Raw genomic sequence first — 23,210 nt, forward strand, 5'->3', positions numbered from 1 at the left:
AGTGCCTTGAATAGCCCGCTCACTCCTCCTCCCCCCTCCCCTCTCTCTTTCAGCCTCCCCCACCCTCCATCCCTCCCTCCCCTTCTCTCAGCTGACATCAACACTCAAGGGACTGCTGCCAAAATACCAGGCAAGGTTGTCAAGATACTTGGAGGCTATTGAATAAAGAGGAGGGAGAGAGCAGACTGTTTTATCTGTGGAGTTCACACGGTTCCAAACCGAGAAGCTCCTTCCGAGGCCGCACGGCGCCGCAGGTGCTCGTGGGGGAGAAACACTGAGGGACAAACCTGGAAGTTAAAAAAGCAACTGAATAGAAGGGTTGTGTTTTGTACTGCAGGACTCTGGAGCTTGAAAGGCCTGATATCTGACTTCTGGTGGCAGCGATCTGGAATGAATGTGGGAGACAAAAGGGCCCGAAATGTGCACAGTGACCCAGGAAACTTTATTACGGGCCTTTTCTGTGAAGGCAGAGGGGGAGAAACGGATGAGCAGTGACAGAGCGAGGTTTAGACAGACATAATCAGGAAGATTGCAGGATTATGATACAGCAATATCATCTGATCTGATCTGATATGATGTGTCTTGTCTTAGATAATAGCTCAAACAGCAGAATACCAGACTCTCTGCATTGTCTCCATGAGCTTCACCCACAGCTGCTCCGGTTTAACCAGCTGATTCTTTTTTGTTTCTCTCGAGTCGGTCTGTGCGCAGCTGTCAGTGAGTCACCTCAACTGTCCCACACTATAAACCTCACACTCAACAGTTGCACTGACACAAACAGGTGAAATGTTTAGTGTACAGGGTTTTCAGGAGGGTCTATTTCCTCTAGCTTCTGGTAACTCTCTTAAAAACGAGCTGACTGTGGTTTGAGGTCGTCGAGGGGGATGTGACTTGAGGCTTTTGGGATTTCACACCAAAAAAAAAGATAATGATCGCCAGACAAACCTATGGTGAAAACAATCACAAGAGCCTGCCACATTGTCATAGAAGTAGTCAAATCTTTATATTCAATAGTGTTTTCTACTGAGTCCATATACAGCAGCCTATATTTAAAATTTACCTTTAGTATGAATATATTTTTTCTCAACAAAGTCTTTTGAAAATGGTTGCAATAAACATTCAAAGTTAGTGAATCGTAATAATAACCTGGAGAAAAAAAACTGTTTCAACAGTTTTGACTGTCATTAGTTATCTCTTGTCAAGCTGACCAAAGTGAACTTGTTCCTTTTCAGTCTCACACTAATTAGAGGAGAGGAGGAACTGATGTATTTCACTGCATAACTGGGCCTCGGGGGAAAAGCCCAAATTAGACAAAACTATTACTACCTACTCGTGCAAATACAAATTAGTCCAATCTGACAACAGCAGTTGAGATTTTCATTTAAGTGTTTTCATTGCGTATTCTTCTGGCTAGAAGTGCTCGATTAATATATCTATTATTCAAGTGATCCCAGGTGTCTGAAAAGTCTCTGGGAAATCCAAATGAAGAGTCAAAGATTTAGTATTAATTATTGAGCATCAAAAGCAGGAAGAAAAGCCTGATTTTACAACGACAACACAAAATATCCCAGAGATCATGCTGTGGAGCTGTAGTGGCATGTAATATATGTGGTGCATTGTAGGTGCATGTGTTCTCAAACAGAAAAATGGCGTTAAATAATTAATTAAACACTGAATGAACTCAGTTTGAGTGTTGACAAAAAGGTAAATCTGCACATTAAGGAGGATTAAACTGACATAAGATGAATGTGTTGTCCTGAATGTCTACACTCACCAGGTTCCGGGGGCAGACGAGGTAGATCTCCTCTCATGTGATCTGGCTGGCATCACGAACAAGCCTCTGGTGTCTGCCCCCTGCTGTTCTTAAGTGGTATTTAAAAACAGCCAAAGAGTTTTTATCTTTATTCACCATAATGCAAATTCTGTCCATGATATTTTCGGTTTGGATAAAAAATCAAGCTTTTAGTGATACTTTGATTCACTTTATTAAAAAACACAAACATTTATGTCAAAAAAAGGAAAATTTAGGAACTTGTAAAAGTCATTAGGATCCATCCACTGGGGACCATGAATATCTGCACAAGCCGCTATAGCATATGAATGAAAACACTAAGAACTTCAATCTTTTGTTACTCAAACTCGTTATCAGGTATATTTATTGGCGGAAAAGATAAAAAAATATCCAGATATAAATAATGGCATCTTGTCTGTTTGTGTTTCTATGCATGAAGGAAAGTCTCCATCTCTTTGCAGCATCATGGCCGGAGACACACTGGGCAGTTTCTCCTCTGTCAGCAGCTGCTCCCACACACAATTCACCGATGCAGAGCCCTGAATCTAAAACCTGATCAAAAAGTAGATTTTAAACGGATGTCCACTAACACACTGTGCTCCTTGTCCATTGTCTGTGTGCCCGGATGTGAGATATTCTGTAAATACCGCAGTGGAACAAGAATAAAAGGAGTGGAATGGCGTGGGATGTCGAGAAAATGCTGAAAATATCGTAATGGCTCCTCGGGCTGGAGGCCAGAAAAATATCGCCTTGAGACAGAGGACAAGGAGGAGAGATAGAGGAGGAGATGGAGGAGGAGAGAGGAAGAAAGGGATCTAAATACAGGAAGTAAACAACAATGATGGGATGTAAAGATTTTTGTGCCACGCTGGCCATGACTCGGACATCTCTACACCGTAGAGCTCATTAGCAGTTTGAGCCACACTTCAAGGAGAGAGCTTATTTTAGACGACAGGCGGGCGGCAGCAGCACATGTTGGGGGGGGGGGGGGTCATTTTTCCCGTTAGGAGCCCAGTCACGTCGATGACTGAAATAGCCGCAGTCAGCACAATTACTGTATTGATTAATGGATATGGTGCGGGATGCATTAAGAAGGAGGGGCCGGGGTTATTATGGAATTAAATGCGAGCATGGCCACTCTGACTCTTTAACCGCACATGATCCCAATGTAGCTTTTTCATAGAGTAGGTTGGTAGAACTATAGAACATTATGGATCATACAACAAACACTGATTTCATTATAAGATTATTTATTATAAGTAGGCTAATAGATTGCAGAGTTTCTCCACTGCTTTGATGCACTGCTCGAAAATACAATCGTTTTTTACGGAGTGACACAAACACAAAAAAAAGAATTCCATGAGCAAAACTGCAAAGCTTCTATAGATAGTTCTGATAATGCATTTGCAGTTGTGATCACTGTGTTGACAACCCTTTATGATACAGCCTGTGATTTACAATGTACTTTTGGTGTGGTGAGATAACATAAAACTGTTCATTGGAAACAGGTACTTGAACACAGGATGAAAACAAGAGAGAAAACTTGAATTACAATTGGAGATTTAAAGGGAAGAAGAATTTAAGTAATTATTAAAATGTTTAAGAAAAGAGGAAAACTGCAATGTATTCGATTTGAAAGAGAATAAATGGAAACACCTCATTCTCACACTTATATATTTGTTCATTATTCTCCCAGGCTGCCATTAGAGTAAAACTGTTAACTTTATTATTGAACTGCAGCTTCCCTAATGCTCAATTACATAATTAATGTATATAAAGTAGTTACGAATGTTTACTCTCAGTACTTTTTCCGGTACTGTGCATGTTGGCAGAAGAAGGTCATTGTTCCTCGTGAAAAAAAATGTCCACTGTGAAGAAAGGCCTATTTGTTCATTTTGTACATCACCAGTATCTTTATGAAAGAGACCAGAACTTTCAGAAAACTGTTGTGCAGTTATTTTAAATGAACTAAAACGTCATGTGATTACGATACCAGGAACGAGCCATAATCACCAGTGTCATGATCAACCTCATATTATTATAGGTGCAACTGCTCCTTAATGTACAATATCACAACTGAAAATGGATTCAGGACGACAGGATAAAAAGTTTGTTTTAATAATCCATTCTACGTACTTGGGCCGAATAGGCAAGAGCTTGTACTTAATGATCTCTGGAGATGCTTTAAGTTACACAACACAGAGAGTGTTGTTGGAGTGTGGCTTTCTTTTGTTGTGCTGCAGATTCATCCAGTGTAAGTGCTGCAGCATTCTGCTAAAAATGCATCATTTTAAAGCAATTAAAGGCATCAGATGATTACACTGTGTTATTCTGTTGTAGACATCAAACTGGAAGTTTCAAGGTGGGAGTGTGTGAGCCTCGATAATTATTCCTCTGAACTTGAAACAGTGAACCATGTTACCCGGTTCATCGGTTGGTCAAGATGAAGGCACCTGGGATTTTAATCCGGGATCTTTGCGAGAAAATTAAACAAATGTTTTTTGTCAGGTTTATTTATTAGCATTTGAAACCACAACCCTGTGTAGCAACAGCTTAACGTTTACCCGTCTCTATACAGAAGTGGGGTGGTGGCGACCTCTAGTGGCAGTTTGAGTTCAATAAAAAAAAAGGTGAAGTGGACTCCTAGTTCAACTGAGAGAATCTAGACTTCAGGGCATTATGAATATTAATGATGGAATCTGAGTTGTACTGATGAATAATAATTATCAGTATAATTGGCCTTGATGGTTGTGCTCTCACCGATTTGAAATGTGTGTCTGATCTTTCCTTTTTTTTATACATTCAACACAAACATATATACATGATCATATCTTAAAATGGGAAACTGCTGAACAAATATACTCTAAATAAGTATAATAGGTGTACACATACAAAAAAAACATCAGCAATACGCAGCAATGATTTCTGGTAGCTAAGTTATAAAATTGTACTTTTCCCCAATATAATATTTCTAACATGAATGTGACATCGAACAAAGCAGCTTTACTACACACATCCACTCACTCAGTCCCATGAGAAAGATGCTGCAGTTCAGGCCTTTGGGCCAAATGAGGGGTTGTAGGGTGGATGTTCCCTGTCGTCTGAATATGGTGGCGGTGGTGGATAATACTGTCCAGGAGGTGGAAACGAGTTCATGGGCTGGCCCGGAGGAAATTGAACTGGAGAGTAAGGTGGATGAGCTAAAAAGGCAGAAATACATATTTAGTTTATAGTTAGCCTGCTAAAAATGAATGAATTGTTTTGTTCTGTAACAATCATGATAATAAAAAATCATGAACGGAGCAGGGTGTTGTTATTCTTTTTTTTTTGCTATTGTATATAAATCTATAAATGAGTTTAAAGATTGCCTCAAACACCTGGGCACTGTAGTTCTTTTAGAAAATATTACTCTATCAGCATTAAATAGTGAAGTTGCGACTATTTTAAGAAGCAGATGAATACATATTAGTATTATGATGATATAATTGATATATCAGGCTTTAGTTACACAGGCAGTAGATGTTAGTTGATTTCTGGTTTGGTGTGTGTGTGCGTGTGTGTGTGTGTGTGTGTGTGTGTGTGTGTGTGTGTGCGTGCGTGTGCGTGTGCGTGTGTGTGTGTGTGTGTGTGTGTGTGTGTGTGTCGACACTACAAAGATAAACCATATCACCAGGCCTTTATAACTTAGTGCGTGGTATGCAACACCAACACTGACTCCTTCATGTGAATCAAACAGCACTCACCTGCTTCCATGTATGAATGTGGTGGTGCTGTGGGTCCGGGCAGGCCTCCATATCCACCCAGGCCAGGCACAGGCTGGTATCCTGGGTAGGATGGATGAGGGGGGTGCGGCTGCATGGGTACGTTGACTACTTGGGTGGTGGTCGTCACAACTAAAAGTGAAGTCATAGATTAGGTTCGACATCTGGGTAGACTGAGATACAATGTAATTATATATCACTATCCAGAAATAAAGCCAAAATAAAATACGAATGCTACCATCTTACGGAGTCTCCTGCCAATACACGTCATAAACCAATTTTTTTAAATAACCCTTGAACACACAATACTGTGGTCAGAACTAACAAAATCACAGTAACCATCTTTGAGTGAAATGAATTTAACATCTCCATATCCAATCCACTAATGTGGAGGAGGACATTATACTGTGTTTAAAGTGTAGTTGCCGGCACAGAGTAAACTTCAACAAAGAAAGTTGTCCTACCTTGGTTATGTCTCTTGTGACAGCTTTTGTAAATCAAGCAGCAAGGACACGCGCAGCAGATGATCAGAACGAAAAGCAGGACAAAGCAAAAAAGAGATCCAAAGATGACTCCAAGGATTGCAACAGCGTTAAAACCATCTGGATACCTGGGGGGAGGGGGGGGGGGAGAGACATTCAGAAATGTTACTGAATGAATTTGATCTTCTTTCAACCCTCTCACGCATGGAGGTCACTACAAGATATTTTATTGCATGTGCCGGGGTTTTGATGGCATAGTTGCACGTTAGTCACTACACTGGACGCATGTGCATCGTCCTATACACTTCCAACCATTGGTTCTTTAAATTCAAACCAAGATGGCAGACAGGCAGCCAGAGATGCCTGGTCACTCCTGAATATCCGTCTTTTACCTTTGCTAGGAGACCCTCAAAGGTAAAAAAACATTTGTCACCTCAATTAACAACCAAGGAGTCGTGTATTTGTACATTTTTGTACAAGTATTGATTTGAGATTTGGAGTAGATTTTGATCTGCAGCAGTATCTTGTGTGGAAGTGTCTACAGCAGCACCACAAGCCTCATTGCTTAGTTTTATGGTAGAAACCCTCCGTGTCCAAATAGCTACTACAGTGATTCATTGGTTTGTTTCTTCAATTGAGTACAAGCATCTCAAAAAGGCTGTCATTATTCATGCATGAAAGGGTTAATACGCAGCAGGCGGTGAACTGATAGGAAAACATATTCTGTGAACTTTTAAAATTGTTTAGCCAAGAAGAGACACAGATTTAAAACCGGAACACACCTTCGATCACGTTATTCTTGTTTTTTACGAGTTAGGCGGGTGCTTACTAGTCCACTGCAGCAGTGTCTTGTGTTACAGTCTACACAACAGTACCACAAGCCACATTGCTGAGAGGTCACAGAGTTACAGTACAGCTCCACAACTTTCATTCACATACAGTACATGTCAATACAAGCTCAAAACAAGTGCTAATGGTCCTCATGTGATTTAAAATATGAAATCACAAAAGTGCAGATTATGAACTCACATTGCTTCACTGGATCCTTTTCCCTCGGTGACTTTTGATAAAACAGACAGAGTGTGTCCTAATACCTGTTGAATAGATACCAAAAGAGAACTCCCCCCATAAAGACAGGAGCCTCAGATATAAGGTGTATTAGGATAAGGAAACGACTCTGACTACACTGAGACAACCATTCAGCCCGACTGCCGGTGCCAACCTGTATCAAGTGACCCAACAACATTCCTCAGTTCATGTGAAAGACACACGCTGGAGAGTTGGTTCCAACACCCATTGCTGCAATAAATGCATGTAGGTGGTTATAGATACAACCGGCCTAAACCTAACCCTCTTGATTTTTGTTTTCTTTATTTCAGAACTTAATAAAATGATCTGAAGACTTTTAAACTGAAAGCAACCAGCAACCAGAAAGCAACCAGTGGAAACTCAGCTCAGGGGTAGGTGTAGCATTTTGACATTTCAGTTTCGTTTCCTGTAAAATTGAGCAATAGGGTGAAGTAAGTCCACCCAAATTCCTTGTCTGCATCACCCACCCACCTCTAATTCATGCACTAAATCCTATGTATCAGCTTTATTCTTCATATATTCAATATTTGAACCTGTTCAGTTGACCAGCTCTGCTCTTGCAAAAGAAAAGCCTCTTGGTTACATTTCTTAATTGATTAAAATAATGAATTCATCATGGTCCCTTTAGTTATAAATTCAATTACAAAGTACTGTATGGTTGCTTTGTTTTTATATATATTCATATTCATGTTTATATTTTTTATTTATACAGTGTATGCATTTTTGTTTCAATTTTTACATTTGTATATTTGTTTTTATTTGTTTCTTTATGTTGGTATATATTTTACATCTTTAAGATAATATATATATTGTTTTATGTTTATGTGTATGTTGCATTTCTTTGTAACCGTCCTAAAAGCTGCTGGAATCCTAAATGTCCTTCTGGATCAATACAGTATTTACATGTATCAACTAATTAATCAATCTTAAACTACATAGAAGAACAACCTGGCTCTGCTGTGAGAGTGATTCATTCCCTCATTTCTGTCTATTGCTTCAGGTTTTTCTTTTATCAGAACACATCTGTCAATTCAGATTATGTTGTTTGTTATGTGTAGTGTTTATACTTGAGACAAATAGCTGAACATTCAATGATTAAAATTGGGGGAAGCTGAAAATATATTTTATTGAACTCTGCAGGAAAAGCAGTGTTTTTTTGTTTTTTTTTACAAAACAAAAGTTGCACATATATTCTCAAAGTAGCATCAACGGCAATTATTCTTCAATGGGAAACAGAGGGAACAAGAATGGCTACAATTCACAAAAACAAGAGAGTCACCTTGAAGAATCAACACTGGCCAAAGGACGAAGTTCACGGGCAGATTTGACACACAAGGCGAATCCACGATACAGGCGATTGGTCGATACAGGGAACATGCACACTCTTCACAAATAAACTACTTTGGATATGTCACGATATTAGACCCCTGTCATTAGCTGATGTCCGGTCTGGTAAAATAAACCCCAGCATAGATATGACATTCTGAAGATAATACGAACATATAATGTAATTCTACTACTTTCTTTGACCACAATCAAAAAGTTGAACAGTCAGGCATCTGGTCTGTCACATGAGCTGCGACTTCTCACAAGAAAAAAAGGTCACTTTTGTTAAAACTATATTCAAGTCATTTCAGTGGACAGAAAGCAGGACAGGGGGACTTGACTGCAAAAACACAAACAAAAAGTGTTTTAATCTAAACAATAAAAAAAAATTACTGTAAAATCCCCACTGCAACATTGGTGCAACCAAAATAAAAGAAATGGTAAGAAAACAACTTAAAAACGGACGTGACGTGGTCAATAACTGAATACTGTATAAGAAAAGAACCAGAGCAGTTTGGGTTGTAACTAAAAGAGCTGAACGGTTTCAGGACAGTAAAGTTCACGCTGAACATGACACACTGCAAAATATTGTATGTTTTTTTAATCTGAGCCTTTATGCGGACAGTTAAGTACGAGTAACAGAACAATATTAGAAAAACAGAACCAAACACTCGAGAATAAATAGAAAATTTGACTGTAACGTGTTCTATACGAGATTAATAAGGTCTGTTAGTAAGGTAATAAGGCTAAGAAGGCACAGTTGTTGAATTCGCAGACGAGCTTTTATGAATGTTTGGTTGTTTGAGAAAAAAAAACTGCAGCTGCATTTTAGCTCAGTTAGACATGCACGGCAGTAAAATAAGCAATTTAAAGTGATTTAAACTAACTTGAAACAAATAAACACATACAAGTTCAATGTAAAGTTGACCTTTCTTGTGAGCAAGGCTTATCTTTGTATGTTGAATCTTCCCTTTTGCTAAGCAGTTAAACGACAACCCTGAACCTCTGAATATCGGTAATTGACGATGACATGATTCCTTTCTACATTTTGCCGGTCAGTATTGTGTACCAACACGTATGAAGCATAACACCAGAGAAAGGAGAATGAGAAAAGAAAGGCTTAAAGCAATTTGTCGGTCTGCAGTGAGGTCATGGCAACAGACACCAAAACTTCTTCTCCCAAATTTGAATGTGACGGCACTGAGGGTGTTGGATTAAAGAGGTCGAGCAGGTTCGGCTGGTGCACGTCACAGACAAGGACTAGGAGGGAGATGTTGAGACCTGTTCAGAAGGCTGGAAGAATGACAAAGCACTTCATATACTTTTTTAGTTTACAAATCAGACTCAGTGGTTTTATGTTTAATTCACCGAGATGACTAAATTGGCGCCATTGAGAAATATAAAAACAAAAGTAATCTCACCACTTCTATATCAAGTCGATGCAATATGAGGCAAGACGTGTCAACATTTTCACCTGGATACTCTTCTACAGCACCTCTACAACGACAGGCTCCCATATTAACACATGGATGAAGACCCTCCTGGGACAACTGTCATCTTGATTTAGATCGCACATTTCAAATTATGCAAAGTTCCTGAATGCTGCAGCATGTTTAAAGTGGCTGAGAGTGTAGCACTGTGGTCCATTATCCAGTTCGGGGTGCCATATATTCTGGGTTGTATGCAGGCTGGGTAAGGAAGTCTGTGTGAGGCGGGGCATTGGGCTCCGGCTTGGCAGGAGGCTGTAGAGGGTAGCCTGGCTGGCTGGGGGAGAACGCAGCCTGGCTGTAAGGCATCTGGCTGGGAGGGTAGGGAGGACCGGCTGCAGAGAAAAAGGAAAACACAGCATGAGGATGAAAAGGTTGAAAATGCTTACAGAGTAACCACAAGCTCAGTTTTGCCAAGAAAAGTCACCATAAATGTATCATGTTCCTATTTTACAAAATCCAGACATGACTAACTGTAAACCATCAGCAGTTATTCCACCTCTGCTTCCTGAATGCAGCTATTTAAGAAACAAAATTGCAGACTGTGCTCAACGTAATGTGACCTTACCTTGGGTTAAAGACTGCTTTTCTATAGCATGCAGTGAGTTACTATAACACTACACAATCATCAAATCTGTGTAATTAGAATCTTAATCCTAAAACTAAAAGCCTGTTTTCTGTCCATTCCCCCTGTTTTGAAAAAAACTGCCGTCTTAAATCGGTTCAAGCGCACAGTCAGCGATCATAAGAAAAAAAATTGTCTTAAATGAGGAACATGAGTTTCATTTTTCATTTGCAACATCAGGAAATCCAAGATGTGGCAACCTCTAAAAGAGTTGAGAAGTAGGTCCTCATTCATACTGTAGGTGGAGCCCAAGTTCAGAGGCCGTTCTAATTTAAATTTAGTTGTTGTCATTTCACAAAAAGGCAAATAAGCTTTAACCAATTTTAATCAAATCAAATATATATAATTAATCTAATTGAAATCAACAAATCTCCATGGTAGTCTTTTTTATTAGTGAATTTTTTGGTTGTCTAAGTTTTCTAAAGCTTCAGTTGTCACCTTCATGTAGTTTCTCTCATTTTAGAGACACTGATTACGGTTAATATCAGACTGTTATGTTTCACACACACCATCCCACTCATCTCACCGCTAAAACACAGATAACTCTCTGCTTTTAGCTTAGGGTGAGCAGCTAAAATATTGAGTAGCTTTATCTAGATTGGAGGAAATTTCTAGAAACACAACCTAGAGGATGATGAATCTAGATTGGATGAAATTTATCACGAAACAAATGAATTTATACTTATTAAACTACTTATAAAAAACAGGGGTTGCACTTATGTTACAATCACATCTACTGCCAACAAATGAACAAATGTATGTATTACTGTCTCATTTCCAGTGGGATTAAATGTAAATGTCATCCTCCAAAAGATGCAATGTACAATTCAACTCTGCTGCAAAAAGGTTGAATGAGACTTTGCATTAAAGTCTATAATATTAAATATCAGTTAATTTGTCCATTCATCAATCTTTAGCATCATCATTTAGTTTTTATTTATTGAAGGAAAGTTTAAAACTTTTCACTTTTGCTGTTGTTTGAATCTAATCAATGCATAATCATCATCGTTGTTTTAGCTTATGTGTAAACAGGAAGGCGTCTTTACCAGGACAACAGGCTATTGTCACAATCATACCGGTCACATTATAACTATAGTCATGAAAATAAAATGCACACTCACTGGCTTCCTGATATGTTGGAGGTGGCCCTGGTGTGAACGGCTGTCCCTGGTATGTTACTGGGGGCATGGGCTGAGCTCCATACCCCTGGGACATGGGCTGAGCTCCATACCCCTGGGGCATGGGCTGGGCGCCATATCCAGGCTGCACTGGTACAGGCTGGTAGGGCTGGTACTGGGCCCCCTGGTAGGACTGAGGATGGCCGGGAGATGCAGTCGGCTGCTGAGGGTAATTCTGAGGAGTGCTGGTGATCACTGTTGTGTGGGTGGTGGTAGCTACCACAGCTGTAAGTAAAGACAAAGCAGCAGATATATATATATCACATATAGACACCACACTGTCTGCTAAAGTATGTAACTAGGTTGACCACGGCAAGTACGAAGTGTTACAATATTACAAAGAGAAATTCAGGTTTCACACAGAGAACTCATCTTGTTATCCGTTAAGATACACTGGGACTTAGTTCAGACGACTTCCGCATTAACTTAACCAATTATATTACACTTTAAGACTTTTTTTTAAGACCCTAATGAGTTCAATTTAAGGCCTATGTCAAGTAAAATATATGAAGGAATATCCGTCCCAGAATTAACTTAGTAGAGAATAGCCCCCGAAACACCAAATTATCTTGCAAAATACAGGAAGAGACAGATATCCATAGTCTTTCCCACAGCCCCAATGAGTGAACTGAGATCAGTTCTGACCGGGGTGTTTGTAGTTTTATAACAGCGTTTTATTATCTGCAGCGATGACAAAGGCCTTAAATTCAAGGGATTGCATTTTTGAATCTTAAGACCTGTATGAAGTCCACAAGACTTCCAAAAAATTGACTGTCCTATTAATGTAACCATCACTAAAATTATACCACATTTTTACAGTTTCATTTTAATTTATACTCCAAAATTGATCTCAACGTTTATGCAGTAATCTGAACTGTATCTGCAAGAGGAAGTGTGTGTGTGAGGTGCAAACTGTCCAAATTTCACAAAGAGTGTTTTTTTTTCTGTTTTGTACCACCAGTCAGGGAAAGCATGTTACTGGAGTCATACACATGCATATAAATCCACAACCAAACCAGAAGAGAGAGACAGAGTGGGAGTCAGTACGACCACTTCCTGTAAATGACGTGGGAAGTTTCCCCCCGCTGCAGTTGTCATGGAAATTATGAGTCAAACGAGGTGGAGCTCTCACATTCCTAGATGTGATCCCAACATGCATCAGCCCGATTCAGGGAATCCGCATACTTGCTTGTGTAGCAAGCGAAGTGTCTGCATGGCACAATGTGAACAAGCTGGCTGAAGGAGCAAACTGACAGGACGTGCAAGAGTGTGTGTATTATTAACAGGAGTTCACATGAGAGAGAGCCAACACAAATACACACATGGTTCAAGTGCTTTTCCCTCCAGTGTGGGGAATTTTGAGAAGAGGGTCAGAGGGGAAAAACAAATGATATCTAATTGAATAACTGAAGAGACAAAAAACAGCTCTCTGGAAAGAGCAGTGGATAGAGACCACCGGTCACTGACAGCTCATAAAAATGAGGAGTCTCTTTATTCATATTTCTCACAAAATCATCACACAAATGTAAAACTCCAAGTGAGAATCTCACCCTTCATCGGCTTAAAATAAGGGTTTTGAAACTTTTTGGTCTGACTTGTAAATTAGTACTTGGGCTCTTATACGAGGAAATCTCTCTGTTTACGATACATCTATGTAAAAGTTCATGTATGTCTTTCTTGATATGTCATACTCTTCAGTATGAAAGAGATTTGATGGACAGAGACAAAAAGAAGATGAAAGTAAGAAGGAGGCTTCGTTACAAACCTCGAGGGAGTAATTTAAAGCTTTTTCCCAAGTCACACTTAATGATGGGGTAGGTTGACTAGTTTGATTCGGACGTCTTGCCTAAAAAATTTAAAATAATACTTCTTGTGGGAACATGCAGGTTGCTCAAAAGCAGGAGTGGTCACAGCCAACAGCAGCAGAAGTTAAACCATAATGTCGGTTCAGATAACGACCCACTCACATGAGAACGAGACCAAAACGCTGAGGCCGGAAGATAAAAACAGAGTGTGTGTGTGTGAAGTTTGGTGCACTAATGAGTACAGTGAGTTACAGGCAGTATGTGGGATTAACTCGATATGCAGTAAACTACAGTGGCCAAGTTCACCGCCATGAAGAAACATGTCGTTCCTAAATTATGTGATTAATCGCAGGCCGTTTTCAGACAAGGACTCAAGAACCGATTTTCTATACATTTTCCCGGACTTTGTCTTCCACGTATGAAGAATGCAGCAGGAGATTGTTCCCGTTAGATGCATCACAACAACAGGAAAATGTCCGGAAATTCAGAGGAGGGGTGAAGCCTGGTTACAACATGAAGGAGGCTGGGAATGACGTATTAATTCCACTGTGGAAGTCACACGTTTTTGTTTACAGCACATCACATGTCCATCCGGCATCAGAAACGTCAACAACACAACCACTCGCTCGCTGGGAGGTTTTTCCAGACATTTTCCTGCCGTGTTCTCACATGGCAGGAGAGAATAGCGGAAAATGTCCAGAGAACTGACCTGGACATTTGCGGTCTCATATAGAGCTTCTTGGAAAAGTTCAGGAAAATGTTGAGCGCATGCCTGAAAGCAGCTACAGAAAGAAATAACACCCTGGCTCTGAAGACACAGATGCTGATGTATTTCTCATGGAATGTGTTAACTCTAACAAAGATATGGATAAAAACAATACTTTTTAAAACCCTCTCATATCACAACAGCAAAAAATCGTCAAGTTTGATCTAAATCCAAATCTAAAACTATTTAGTAGAACTACACAGACGGATCTTCAGTCTTTGACTTGAGTGAAAAACATATTTTTAATTTTTCCCAGTGGCTCATATAGTTGTGATTTAAGGAACATTAGATTAGTTCGTTCTCTGCGAACCCAAAGCCTGTATTGTTAGTCAGACCTAGTTACTGCAGTAATACAAGTCATGTGGTGGGTGGGCCGACAAACCTCAAATGAGTTCCCTCATGTTCCCCTTTTAAAAAGAGACAAATACTCCAACACACTGGAAACCAAGAGTCTGACTCCTTCTTTTAAATGGAGGAGAGAAACCCAATCTGACACTGCATGTAGGTTGAGAAGCTCTCGACACCCAGACAGCCACTAAAAAAATACTGTTTGTTGCTAGTGTGCAAGAAACCAGCACATGTGTAGCAACATGCCGCTGCTGCAGTAGCAGCGCATGTCTACAAGCTGTCAATGTATTTCTGTTGTATCTCTGCTGTGGGTTAGTGAGTATTAACTGCCTGTTAATGTCATCGTTAAGGTTTTGTCACATGGATGTTTGTCACTGACTCTAGACTTTCAGTCACATGGTCAATGCTCAAACAACTTCAACATTCAAGTGAAAGTGAAAGTGGTCTCACACTTTGGACTAAGGTCTTTTTTAAATGGTCATTTATTTCACAGAGAAACATTTGCATTTGAGAAGCAGACAAATGTTTCTTAATCTTTAAGAAATGATTATATGTACTTTTACTTGTAAGTTTGGTTCATGTCCCATCCACTGACATGGAGGAAGCAGGGTTTATGACCTATACCTGGGGTCTTCAACGTTTTTCAGGCCAAGGTCCCCCAAACTGATGGCGAGATGGAGCAGGGACCCCCTACTATATAAATTGCATAAAATAGTGTTTATATTATTCTGGGCCTAGTGCCATGTATAAACATTGCTACCCTGTTATTGTGCATTCAATACTACCCTGGAGAATACCCTCCTCTCAGACTTATTTTTCAGTTACAGTAATGTTTTTTTTACATTGTACAGTGTCTATTTCTCTGTACATTTTTAAAAATCTAAGCAAAAAAAAGTCAAACAAACAACTTTTAGTTACAAATACGACCATCTACAGAGTTGGGTCCGCCATCTTTTATTTTTGAGCTTCGCACTCTTTAGACGTGAGCATAAACGCGATCTGATTGGCTAGTGCCTGTGCTGTCGTATTTGCATGAAAGGGGCTGTGAACCGGTGCCCAGCTTGAGAGAGCTACTGTGTGTAGCTGAATGTGTGCATTGCTGACTGAAAGATAAGGTCTTCTGCCTCAATTTATCCATTCGCTACAATATGTTGAATTCATGTCAATGCAAACCCGTTGTTGAAAATCTAACTTTAGGCCGAGGAACTACCAACAGTCAGGATGAATTGTTGGTGACAGGCTACTTACGTCGTGGCTTGCGGCACATTTTGTACAGGCAGCAGCAGGGACAGACACAGCAGCAGATGACGATGAGCACCACGACGACGAGGCTGACAATCCCGATGATCATGTGGAACGGTGAAGAATATTCCCTATCCGACTGGATATCACTTAAAAAGAAGAAGAAATACAGCAAAATGAATCACAAAAACATTGAAGATTAGTAGAGAAGATGCTGAATAATGTCAAGCCTACATCCTGGATATAAGCTACACAATCTAGCACTCCCCCCCCCGTCAGCTAGGCCTGCTGCTGCACACTAGAGAATAATCGTCCTGGCACTTCAGCTTTCCTGACTAGAGAGACACAATCTTAATGTCATCTACTGAATCGGGGGCTTCCCTGATTTCGAAACATTTTTTATATTTAGGACTTGAAACCAGGGAGACTCGTGTAGTTTGAAAGGGACAGCGAGGGCGAGCGAGCTGAAACCCACAATAGCCAATAGAGCGAGCTGACTGTGAAGCGCCACCAAACAGCTGTTGCGCTCACGTCCTGGTGTTTAGAACCAAAACATGGTGGCCTAAGGCATAAATAAGGCTGTGCCAGGTGTAGTGTAGACAAGGATGACAAACTTATGGAAATGAGGCAACAGTTTGAGGGCTTGTTTAATATGTCCTAACGTTCACGCAAGACATTACACAAACAAACCCACTACCTGACGACACGGTTTGTTTTTTACCCAAGTCGCTGGAATCCTGCGTCTCTTTTTATATATATATATATATATTTTATTGCACTATCCACTCCAGCAGCACAAGAACACTTTCCTACTGGACACTGACACAATCACATCATTGCATTCCATTCCTGTATCTGTATATATGATCTCCGTATGTGATTTATGTATGTATGTCAGTGATGTGCTTAAGTGTATAAGCTACTGGATGATCTAAATTTCCCACGGGATTAATAAAGTATCCATCCATCTATCTATCTATCTATCTATCTATCTATCTACAGGAATCCTCGATGTTCGTGGTTTCCAGTAATTTACAAAATCACTTAAGATTTGAAATTCCTCTAGTGTGAAGCAGGCATTTTAAAGACTGCTAGAGCTACATTTAGCTGGTTCGCCACAACTTCATGCTGGTGGTCGTGCACAGGAAGACGCTACTTCCTGTTTTTTAAGTGCTTAAACTTTGCATCATGGGTTGCAACAACACATCTCTCTTATGATCACACAGGAACAGAGAGAGCACACAAAGACAGTTCATCACCAAGGAGAGAATAAAATACAATACCAGTCTTCTTGTTTGTCCTCAGAAAGGTAATCGAAAGTATTGCTACAACAATATCTGTTGTAGCAGGAACCACAGCAAAACCCAAGGTAGCACGTTTGGCTAGAGTGTTCAACTTGGTGTATATCTCTGTAGTACAAACAGTCCTCGTCCCTGGCTGTAACAGAATAGAAGAAAAAAGAGAAAGGTTAGCCTCCGTAACGTAAAAGCCAAAAACACCGGGTCAGCGAATACACAAATATATGTTTAGATCCAATACCACGTCAAAGTTTATAAATTTCTCCTCAATTAAAATGCAATTTTCTGTTCCCCAAAATCACCTCTTCTTCTCTGTTCAAAAACAACATCTGCACTGTACCTTCACCGGCAAGTTCTTTATTTCAAGCGGTGAAGAGGAACTGTTTGATACTATTAAAAGGTCTTTTGTTTTTATTAACTTTGGCTGCACTCTAACAGCCATGCAAAGGAAGTAACTGTTGTGTATTGCTAGATGTATAATTATCATTCAGTTTTGACCACAAAACTAAATAATAAAAAAAAGGTATATTCATGGCATTCATTCTCTTGTTGTATTTGTTTTACATTCGGGTTTAACCTGAGCCAGGCCATACAACAATGATAGCGATCGTCACATCCATGCCGGGATAGACAGGGTTAAAAGGATTTGTCACAAGGATGTGTACACAAGTATGTATTTGTGTGTCTGTTACTTTTCTTCAAATTTGTTTTTAACCCTGTTCTGGATGCTATTTTTTATTTGTTATTTCTTCTGTATTCCCTGTCAAGTTGATGTTCCCCTTGTAACTAAACATTTGAAAGATTTTGTTGCAACTGTTTTAGAGACGCGTCAATTAAACATAGTGGATATTTTAGAGGATGTAGTCCTCAGTGCTGTTGACCCGCATCGCGCTACACACAGACGTTCTCTTTCTGTATTCCCCTCACGATCATTACAGCATGCATCCATCCTTTGTTCACCCTGTTTACACTAAATTACAATTGCATTAAGCACAACAAGCTAAAAACCTATAATTATGCTACCTTCATGGAGCTTGGTTACCGGTGTTGATTCAGCTGGAGGTTTTTACTTTGTGGTGCTTTTAAATATTAAACATTATACCTTTCATAAGGGCAGGGTTTACTTCATGGCTGCTTCAGACTTTATAGGCGGTTTGTATTATATTCCTGTTAAATGCAGTGTTATCTTCACTCTTTTGTTTCCCATTTGATTTGGTTTATTCTCTATTTAACTCTTTTGACATTATTTTTTTTAATGGACCATTTTCTTTGTATCGTTGCTCTCACAATGGGCCGTGATGTCTTCATGTTTGATGTAAAGCACTTTGAATCCCTTTGTGGTTAGAATAAGGCACGACAAATAAAGCTGATGTTCTGGGATCTGTAATAATTGAATGATTGAAGTTTGAACACATCATTATTTCACTGATCAGACTCCAGTGATGAAAAGGGACTCGACCATTTGAACCAGCAGCCACACTGACAGCTAGCTGGCTGACTGGTATCGGGTTAAACCTGTTGTCTTTTTCATTGTTAACCTTCGAGTCTTAACACATGGAGCGGGGCTAGGTTGTTTATTAGTTGATAAACTAGTATTTAAAATAAACAACCATTATATCTACGTTAACTTTTCCCGGACAGCTCTGGAGCTAACGTCACTGACATCGCCCCGATTCTAAATAAGGTGCGTCTGAACCCCCGAGCGTTACAAAAACCGCACAAAGCCCGACTTCCCGAAGCAGCGGCGACGAAATGACGAGCATTTGCAGTTTTACATGTCCACAAATCGCACTTACCGAACACATTGGGGGCCAGAACGGCCCAGAGGACGAGCACAACAGCACCGCACAGGCCTGACGCCATGGCTTCTCTTCAAGATTCCCGGATCCAGGCGCCGAGGTGGGAGTCTCCGCGGAGAGCAGAGAGGAGGAGCTATGTTCCAATGAGCTGCTGACGCAAAAGATCGTCTATACAAGGGGGTGAGTCACTCCGACAGAGTCCCGCCCTCTTCCTGGAAATGGCTTCTCTTTTTCTTTTCTTTCTTCTTTTAAAATAAAAGAATAGAACAAGAATGTAGACACGAGGTTGTATACAACAAGAAGCAGGGGACATATTCACAAACAAGCCAAGGGGTGTTGTACAATCAACGTAGAGATCATATCAATATCCTGTAGAAATTAAAGATACTCAAAGTTGTACAGCCTTTTATGGATGATTTGGAAATAAGGTTTACATATTGTTCAGTCTTTCAGAAAAATGAAATAAATCAGGGTCTTTTAATGCTATATTTGCATTTATAGATATCCATCTATAAATTTGATATCATTAAAAAATGACTTGGTAATTTGAAAAGTGGTGAACCTGGCTGTAGTTCAATGCTTTGTGAGGTTGTTGAAGTCTGCTTCTGGTGAGTGTTGATGGAACTTCAAATCCATCTTTACTTATTATTTACAGTGTTAATTTATTCTTTTCAGATTTTTTTTCATTTGTATTTTGAGTTTTCTGCTGATTTTAGGTTGGGTTAAGGGAAAAAGAAAACGACATGCCTTACTGTGAGAAAGCTTTTTGGATGACAACTTAAAAAACCTTGCAGGCTGATTACATAAAAGGTTACATCACGTAAGCGTCTCTTTGTGTTTGTTTTTGTTTCTATTGTAGTCATGTCTCCTTGTATTTTGTCTAGTACTTAGTTGAGTCCATTTTCCACACTTTATATATGCATAAGTTACTAGTTTGTAGTTAAAAAGTGGATAAAAAGTAATTGTTTAGTCAAAGAAACTAAATATGTGAGCACAAGAATAATACAAACTTTTAACTCACATTTTAAGTCAGTGCTTTAGTAGAAGAACTGGCCTGAAGGTAATAATGTGGCTGCCACTTTAAGATTCATTATGTGCTTTTCACTCCAAACTATTTTCCACATAGTTAACCTGGTGCCTACAGACCCTTCAATGATTTAAGGCCTGAGAGCAGTTACTAAGTTTTCTCAGCAGTTATCCAACCTTGTCCACAAGTGACATCTCTTTAAATGTCTGCTTTAATTTACCTAATTTACCTGACCAACAGTCCAAAACACAAAGATGTTTGCCTGATAGATGACTTTAAGTATGTATATGAGCTCGTACACATTTAAACAGCAACTGGTGACTGATGACTCCTTGAACTGTGAAGTCACATATGTAAATTGTAATTTGAGTTTCTCTCCTCTTTGTTTTTCTAACCGCCGTGCGTGCATGTGAGGTGTTTGTTGTCAGACGACAGTTATGATGAGGCTCACAGCTTGTTCCGGATTTTTTCGGTAGATGATAAATAGCACTTCTCCAGTCTTATCAACCACACAATGCACTTTACAGTAGAAGTCACATTCACCTATTCACAAATATACTCATAGAGAACTTCACCTACCGCGCTTACACTGTCGCCACAGCCATCAGTTGAATTTGAAGCTCAGTATATTGCCAAAGAACACATCAGTAGTTCCACCTAAGACCGCTTAAGAAACTTGTTCAGACTTTTCATGTCCTGAATCCTTTCACCGGTTGCGTCGGGTATAGTTTTGCACAGTCACCGGTTTATTTGGATGTCATAGCAGGCTTTTTGTTCTTGCACAATTCGAAAAGGATTCACATTGTCGTCACACAATTTCACAATTATTAGCAACTCTGAAGACTCTGAAGTGGCATCAAGGAAATCCACAAATTCCCCCTCTGAACATTTCCAAAAAGCTAAAAAAGTCCACTAGCCTACATGAGATTTACAGGTTTCCCCTATAGTGTATTAAAGGATGCATGTATATAGTATGCTGGATTTATCTGTATCTTGATTAGTGATAATTACCATTCAAACTCTCCATTCCGACTGTCACACAAGTAAACCGTTTTCAGTCCGACTGAACTATTCCGGTGAATTTCAACAAAATACAACCTGCCACAGGGCGTCCAGATTACAGAGGCCAATTGTGCAATTGCCTAAACAGATCGATAGGGGGCAGCAGAAGACAATGCAAAGGACGTAACTTGGAGGTGAAGTTAAAAACATACAAGACTCCTTTAACAGACCCAGAGAGACAGGGGCTGCAGCCGCGGCACTGAACCACACATATACACGCATTGCATCCAAGCCATCAAGAGTAGACACGGTGAAAATGTTTTGTATATCGAATTGAAGTTGTAAAACGAGGCTTACCTCTTTTTGGCAGTGGGTGATAATATCACTATCTTTACCTACAGACTCATAGATCTGTTCAGCTCAAAAACACTCTTGTTTCTCTTTAGATCGTATACATCTTTCACTTCTGCATAAGGCTAAGACATCAAAGATTAATTTGAGGTCATGATCACTGACACTTTGACATTGAAGCAAACTGATGAAAAGGAATTATTTGCTTATCCTTTACTTGTTTTATATGATGCATGGGTGGAGTTAAATAGTAAGTCACAAACAAGTGTTATTCTTTCAGCTTTAACCATTCGATACACAACATTGGTCAAAGGTGACCAAGCTCAAAATGTCATCATTCTTTATTTGTTATCCCCCAATTAACTTGTTTTTGATCATCAAAAATCTTTATTGAAAATGTTCCCTTTGTTACTTTTTGAATACAAATATTTGTTGTATCACTACCCTTCTAGTGCCCAACATGTATTCGTATTCATTTTCTGTGTTATTTCATGCACGAGTGTTTCTTTGATATATGTATGAAATAAATATATGAATTTTATCATTTAATGATTTAAGTATTCATTAAAGCCTGACGTGCCCATGAAGTTGGATGAGTTTTTTCGAGTATGTTCACGCCGTCAGAAATGCTCATTTTAAAATGGTTTCTACAGCACTGTGGGACCGAGCAGGAAGACCAGAGAGCCACAGAGTTTCTTTGAACGAAAAGGTGTTTTTTTTAATTCAGTTTCCATTAACAAGAAGTAAAAAGAAAATCTCACAACCGGTAAAAAGGCAAATTATCCTCAAGCAGCAGCTGGCGACCAGTTGATAGCATCACAACAACACAAAAAGCCCCCCTCGACTGAGCGATGGGAACATATATGGTGGCTGGTCAAGCCAATCAAAACAAAGAGGGGGATACACATAGACATGCTAACGTTGAAAACAAACTACCGCCACAACATAAAATCCCCGTATTAGACCATATAATATTAACTAAGGAAAATGAATTAAATATAAATATCAAGCAATAATTAAAGATTTAACAATTACAAATAGAGATAAGGCAATAATGTCCTTCCCCATGATGGCAAGAGACATGGTGCAGTCCAATTAGGACTCAAAGCCATTTAAGTTGGTCTGCTGCAGCTGGGTCTCCTTTTGCTGAATGGCCAGATGACTCCAGAAACAATCCCCCAGGAACTGGTAACTCAAAGAAAACGCAATTAATTATCACAAAAAGAAAATATTAAACAAATAAAAGTATGTTGTATGAAATCAAAATTTGTCCAGTTATTTTATTTATGAAGTGGGTGCGTGTGCAAAAACAAACAACTAAGCAAATTAGAAATCAAGAAGTTACCACCATGTTTCGGAATGTCAGTGTGTGGTTGCTGGTGCGGCCATCACAAACACACACACAAACCCCCCAAAAAGTAGCATTTATTGCAGGGCCACTATGTCAGACTCCATTAATTTAAGCAGTTTTTACTGGGCATAACTTATAAAACGGAAGCTGTCTCTACTCTGTTAATGCATAGTGAGTTTAATAATAAATAATGAATCTTATATTGTTAGTTCCATAACGATAGTGTAGATGCATATAGGCTTAGTCTTCCAATATATAGAGAGTTTGATATCGTCACACATTGTACTGCCTGTGATCAAGAACCAGCTCATTAAGCTTCAGTGACTCTGTTTCAACACCTGAGGTCTCACATGCTCAGGTAATACAGTGTTGGAGGATTGTGAAATGTAGTTTCTGTCCACTTATATTAATCATGGAGGGGGGGGGCTTTAATTACTCCAATTATTAATAAAGAATGACTAAAAACCACGATTTACAACCT

General features: G+C 39.5%; 2 protein-coding genes across 3 annotated transcripts; both read right to left on the bottom strand.

Annotated features, from left to right (window-relative positions):
• Nucleotides 1-3,025: 3,025 nt before the first annotated feature.
• On the bottom strand, nt 3,026-7,459 carry LOC128458205 (protein shisa-5). Its single transcript, XM_053442951.1, has 4 exons — nt 7,065-7,459; nt 6,018-6,163; nt 5,536-5,685; nt 3,026-4,992 (listed from the first exon to the last, which is right to left on the bottom strand). Coding segments are annotated over exons 1-4 (447 nt in total). The 5' UTR covers nt 7,067-7,459; the 3' UTR covers nt 3,026-4,843.
• Nucleotides 7,460-8,231: 772 nt separating this feature from the next.
• LOC128425005 (protein shisa-5) lies at nt 8,232-20,944 on the bottom strand. 2 transcript variants are annotated; one of them, XM_053411492.1, is made up of 6 exons: nt 20,605-20,944; nt 18,996-19,240; nt 17,185-17,338; nt 15,908-16,050; nt 11,684-11,965; nt 8,232-10,272 (listed from the first exon to the last, which is right to left on the bottom strand). In XM_053411492.1, exons 2-6 carry the CDS (start codon nt 19,060-19,062, stop codon nt 10,097-10,099), a joined length of 822 nt encoding a protein of 273 aa, XP_053267467.1. In that variant the 5' UTR covers nt 19,063-19,240; nt 20,605-20,944; the 3' UTR covers nt 8,232-10,096. The 2 variants fall into 2 exon arrangements, with proteins under 2 accessions (XP_053267467.1, XP_053267458.1); XM_053411483.1 differs by having other exon boundaries at nt 18,996-19,243.
• Nucleotides 20,945-23,210: the final 2,266 nt, after the last annotated feature.

The sequence above is a fragment of the Pleuronectes platessa genome, chromosome 2, assembly GCF_947347685.1.
Source record: "Pleuronectes platessa chromosome 2, fPlePla1.1, whole genome shotgun sequence".
Lineage (NCBI taxonomy): Eukaryota > Metazoa > Chordata > Actinopteri > Pleuronectiformes > Pleuronectidae > Pleuronectes > Pleuronectes platessa.

Bases quoted from the DNA above. Each gene is read 5' to 3' on its own strand.
- LOC128458205 (XM_053442951.1), bottom strand. The intron at 5,686-6,017 runs GTAGGACAACTT...CTTCACTTTTAG, and splicing joins TCACAAGAGACATAACCAAG to TTGTGACGACCACCACCCAA. The intron at 4,993-5,535 runs GTGAGTGCTGTT...CTGCCTTTTTAG, and splicing joins ACATTCATACATGGAAGCAG to CTCATCCACCTTACTCTCCA.
- LOC128425005 (XM_053411492.1), bottom strand. From the start codon at position 19,062: ATGGCGTCAGGCCTGTGCGGTGCTGTTGTGCTCGTCCTCTGGGCCGTT. The intron at 16,051-17,184 runs GTATTGTATTTT...CTTCTTTTTAAG, and splicing joins GAGGACAAACAAGAAGACTG to TGATATCCAGTCGGATAGGG. The intron at 10,273-11,683 runs GTGAGTGTGCAT...TTTTCTCTGCAG, and splicing joins TCCAACATATCAGGAAGCCA to CCGGTCCTCCCTACCCTCCC.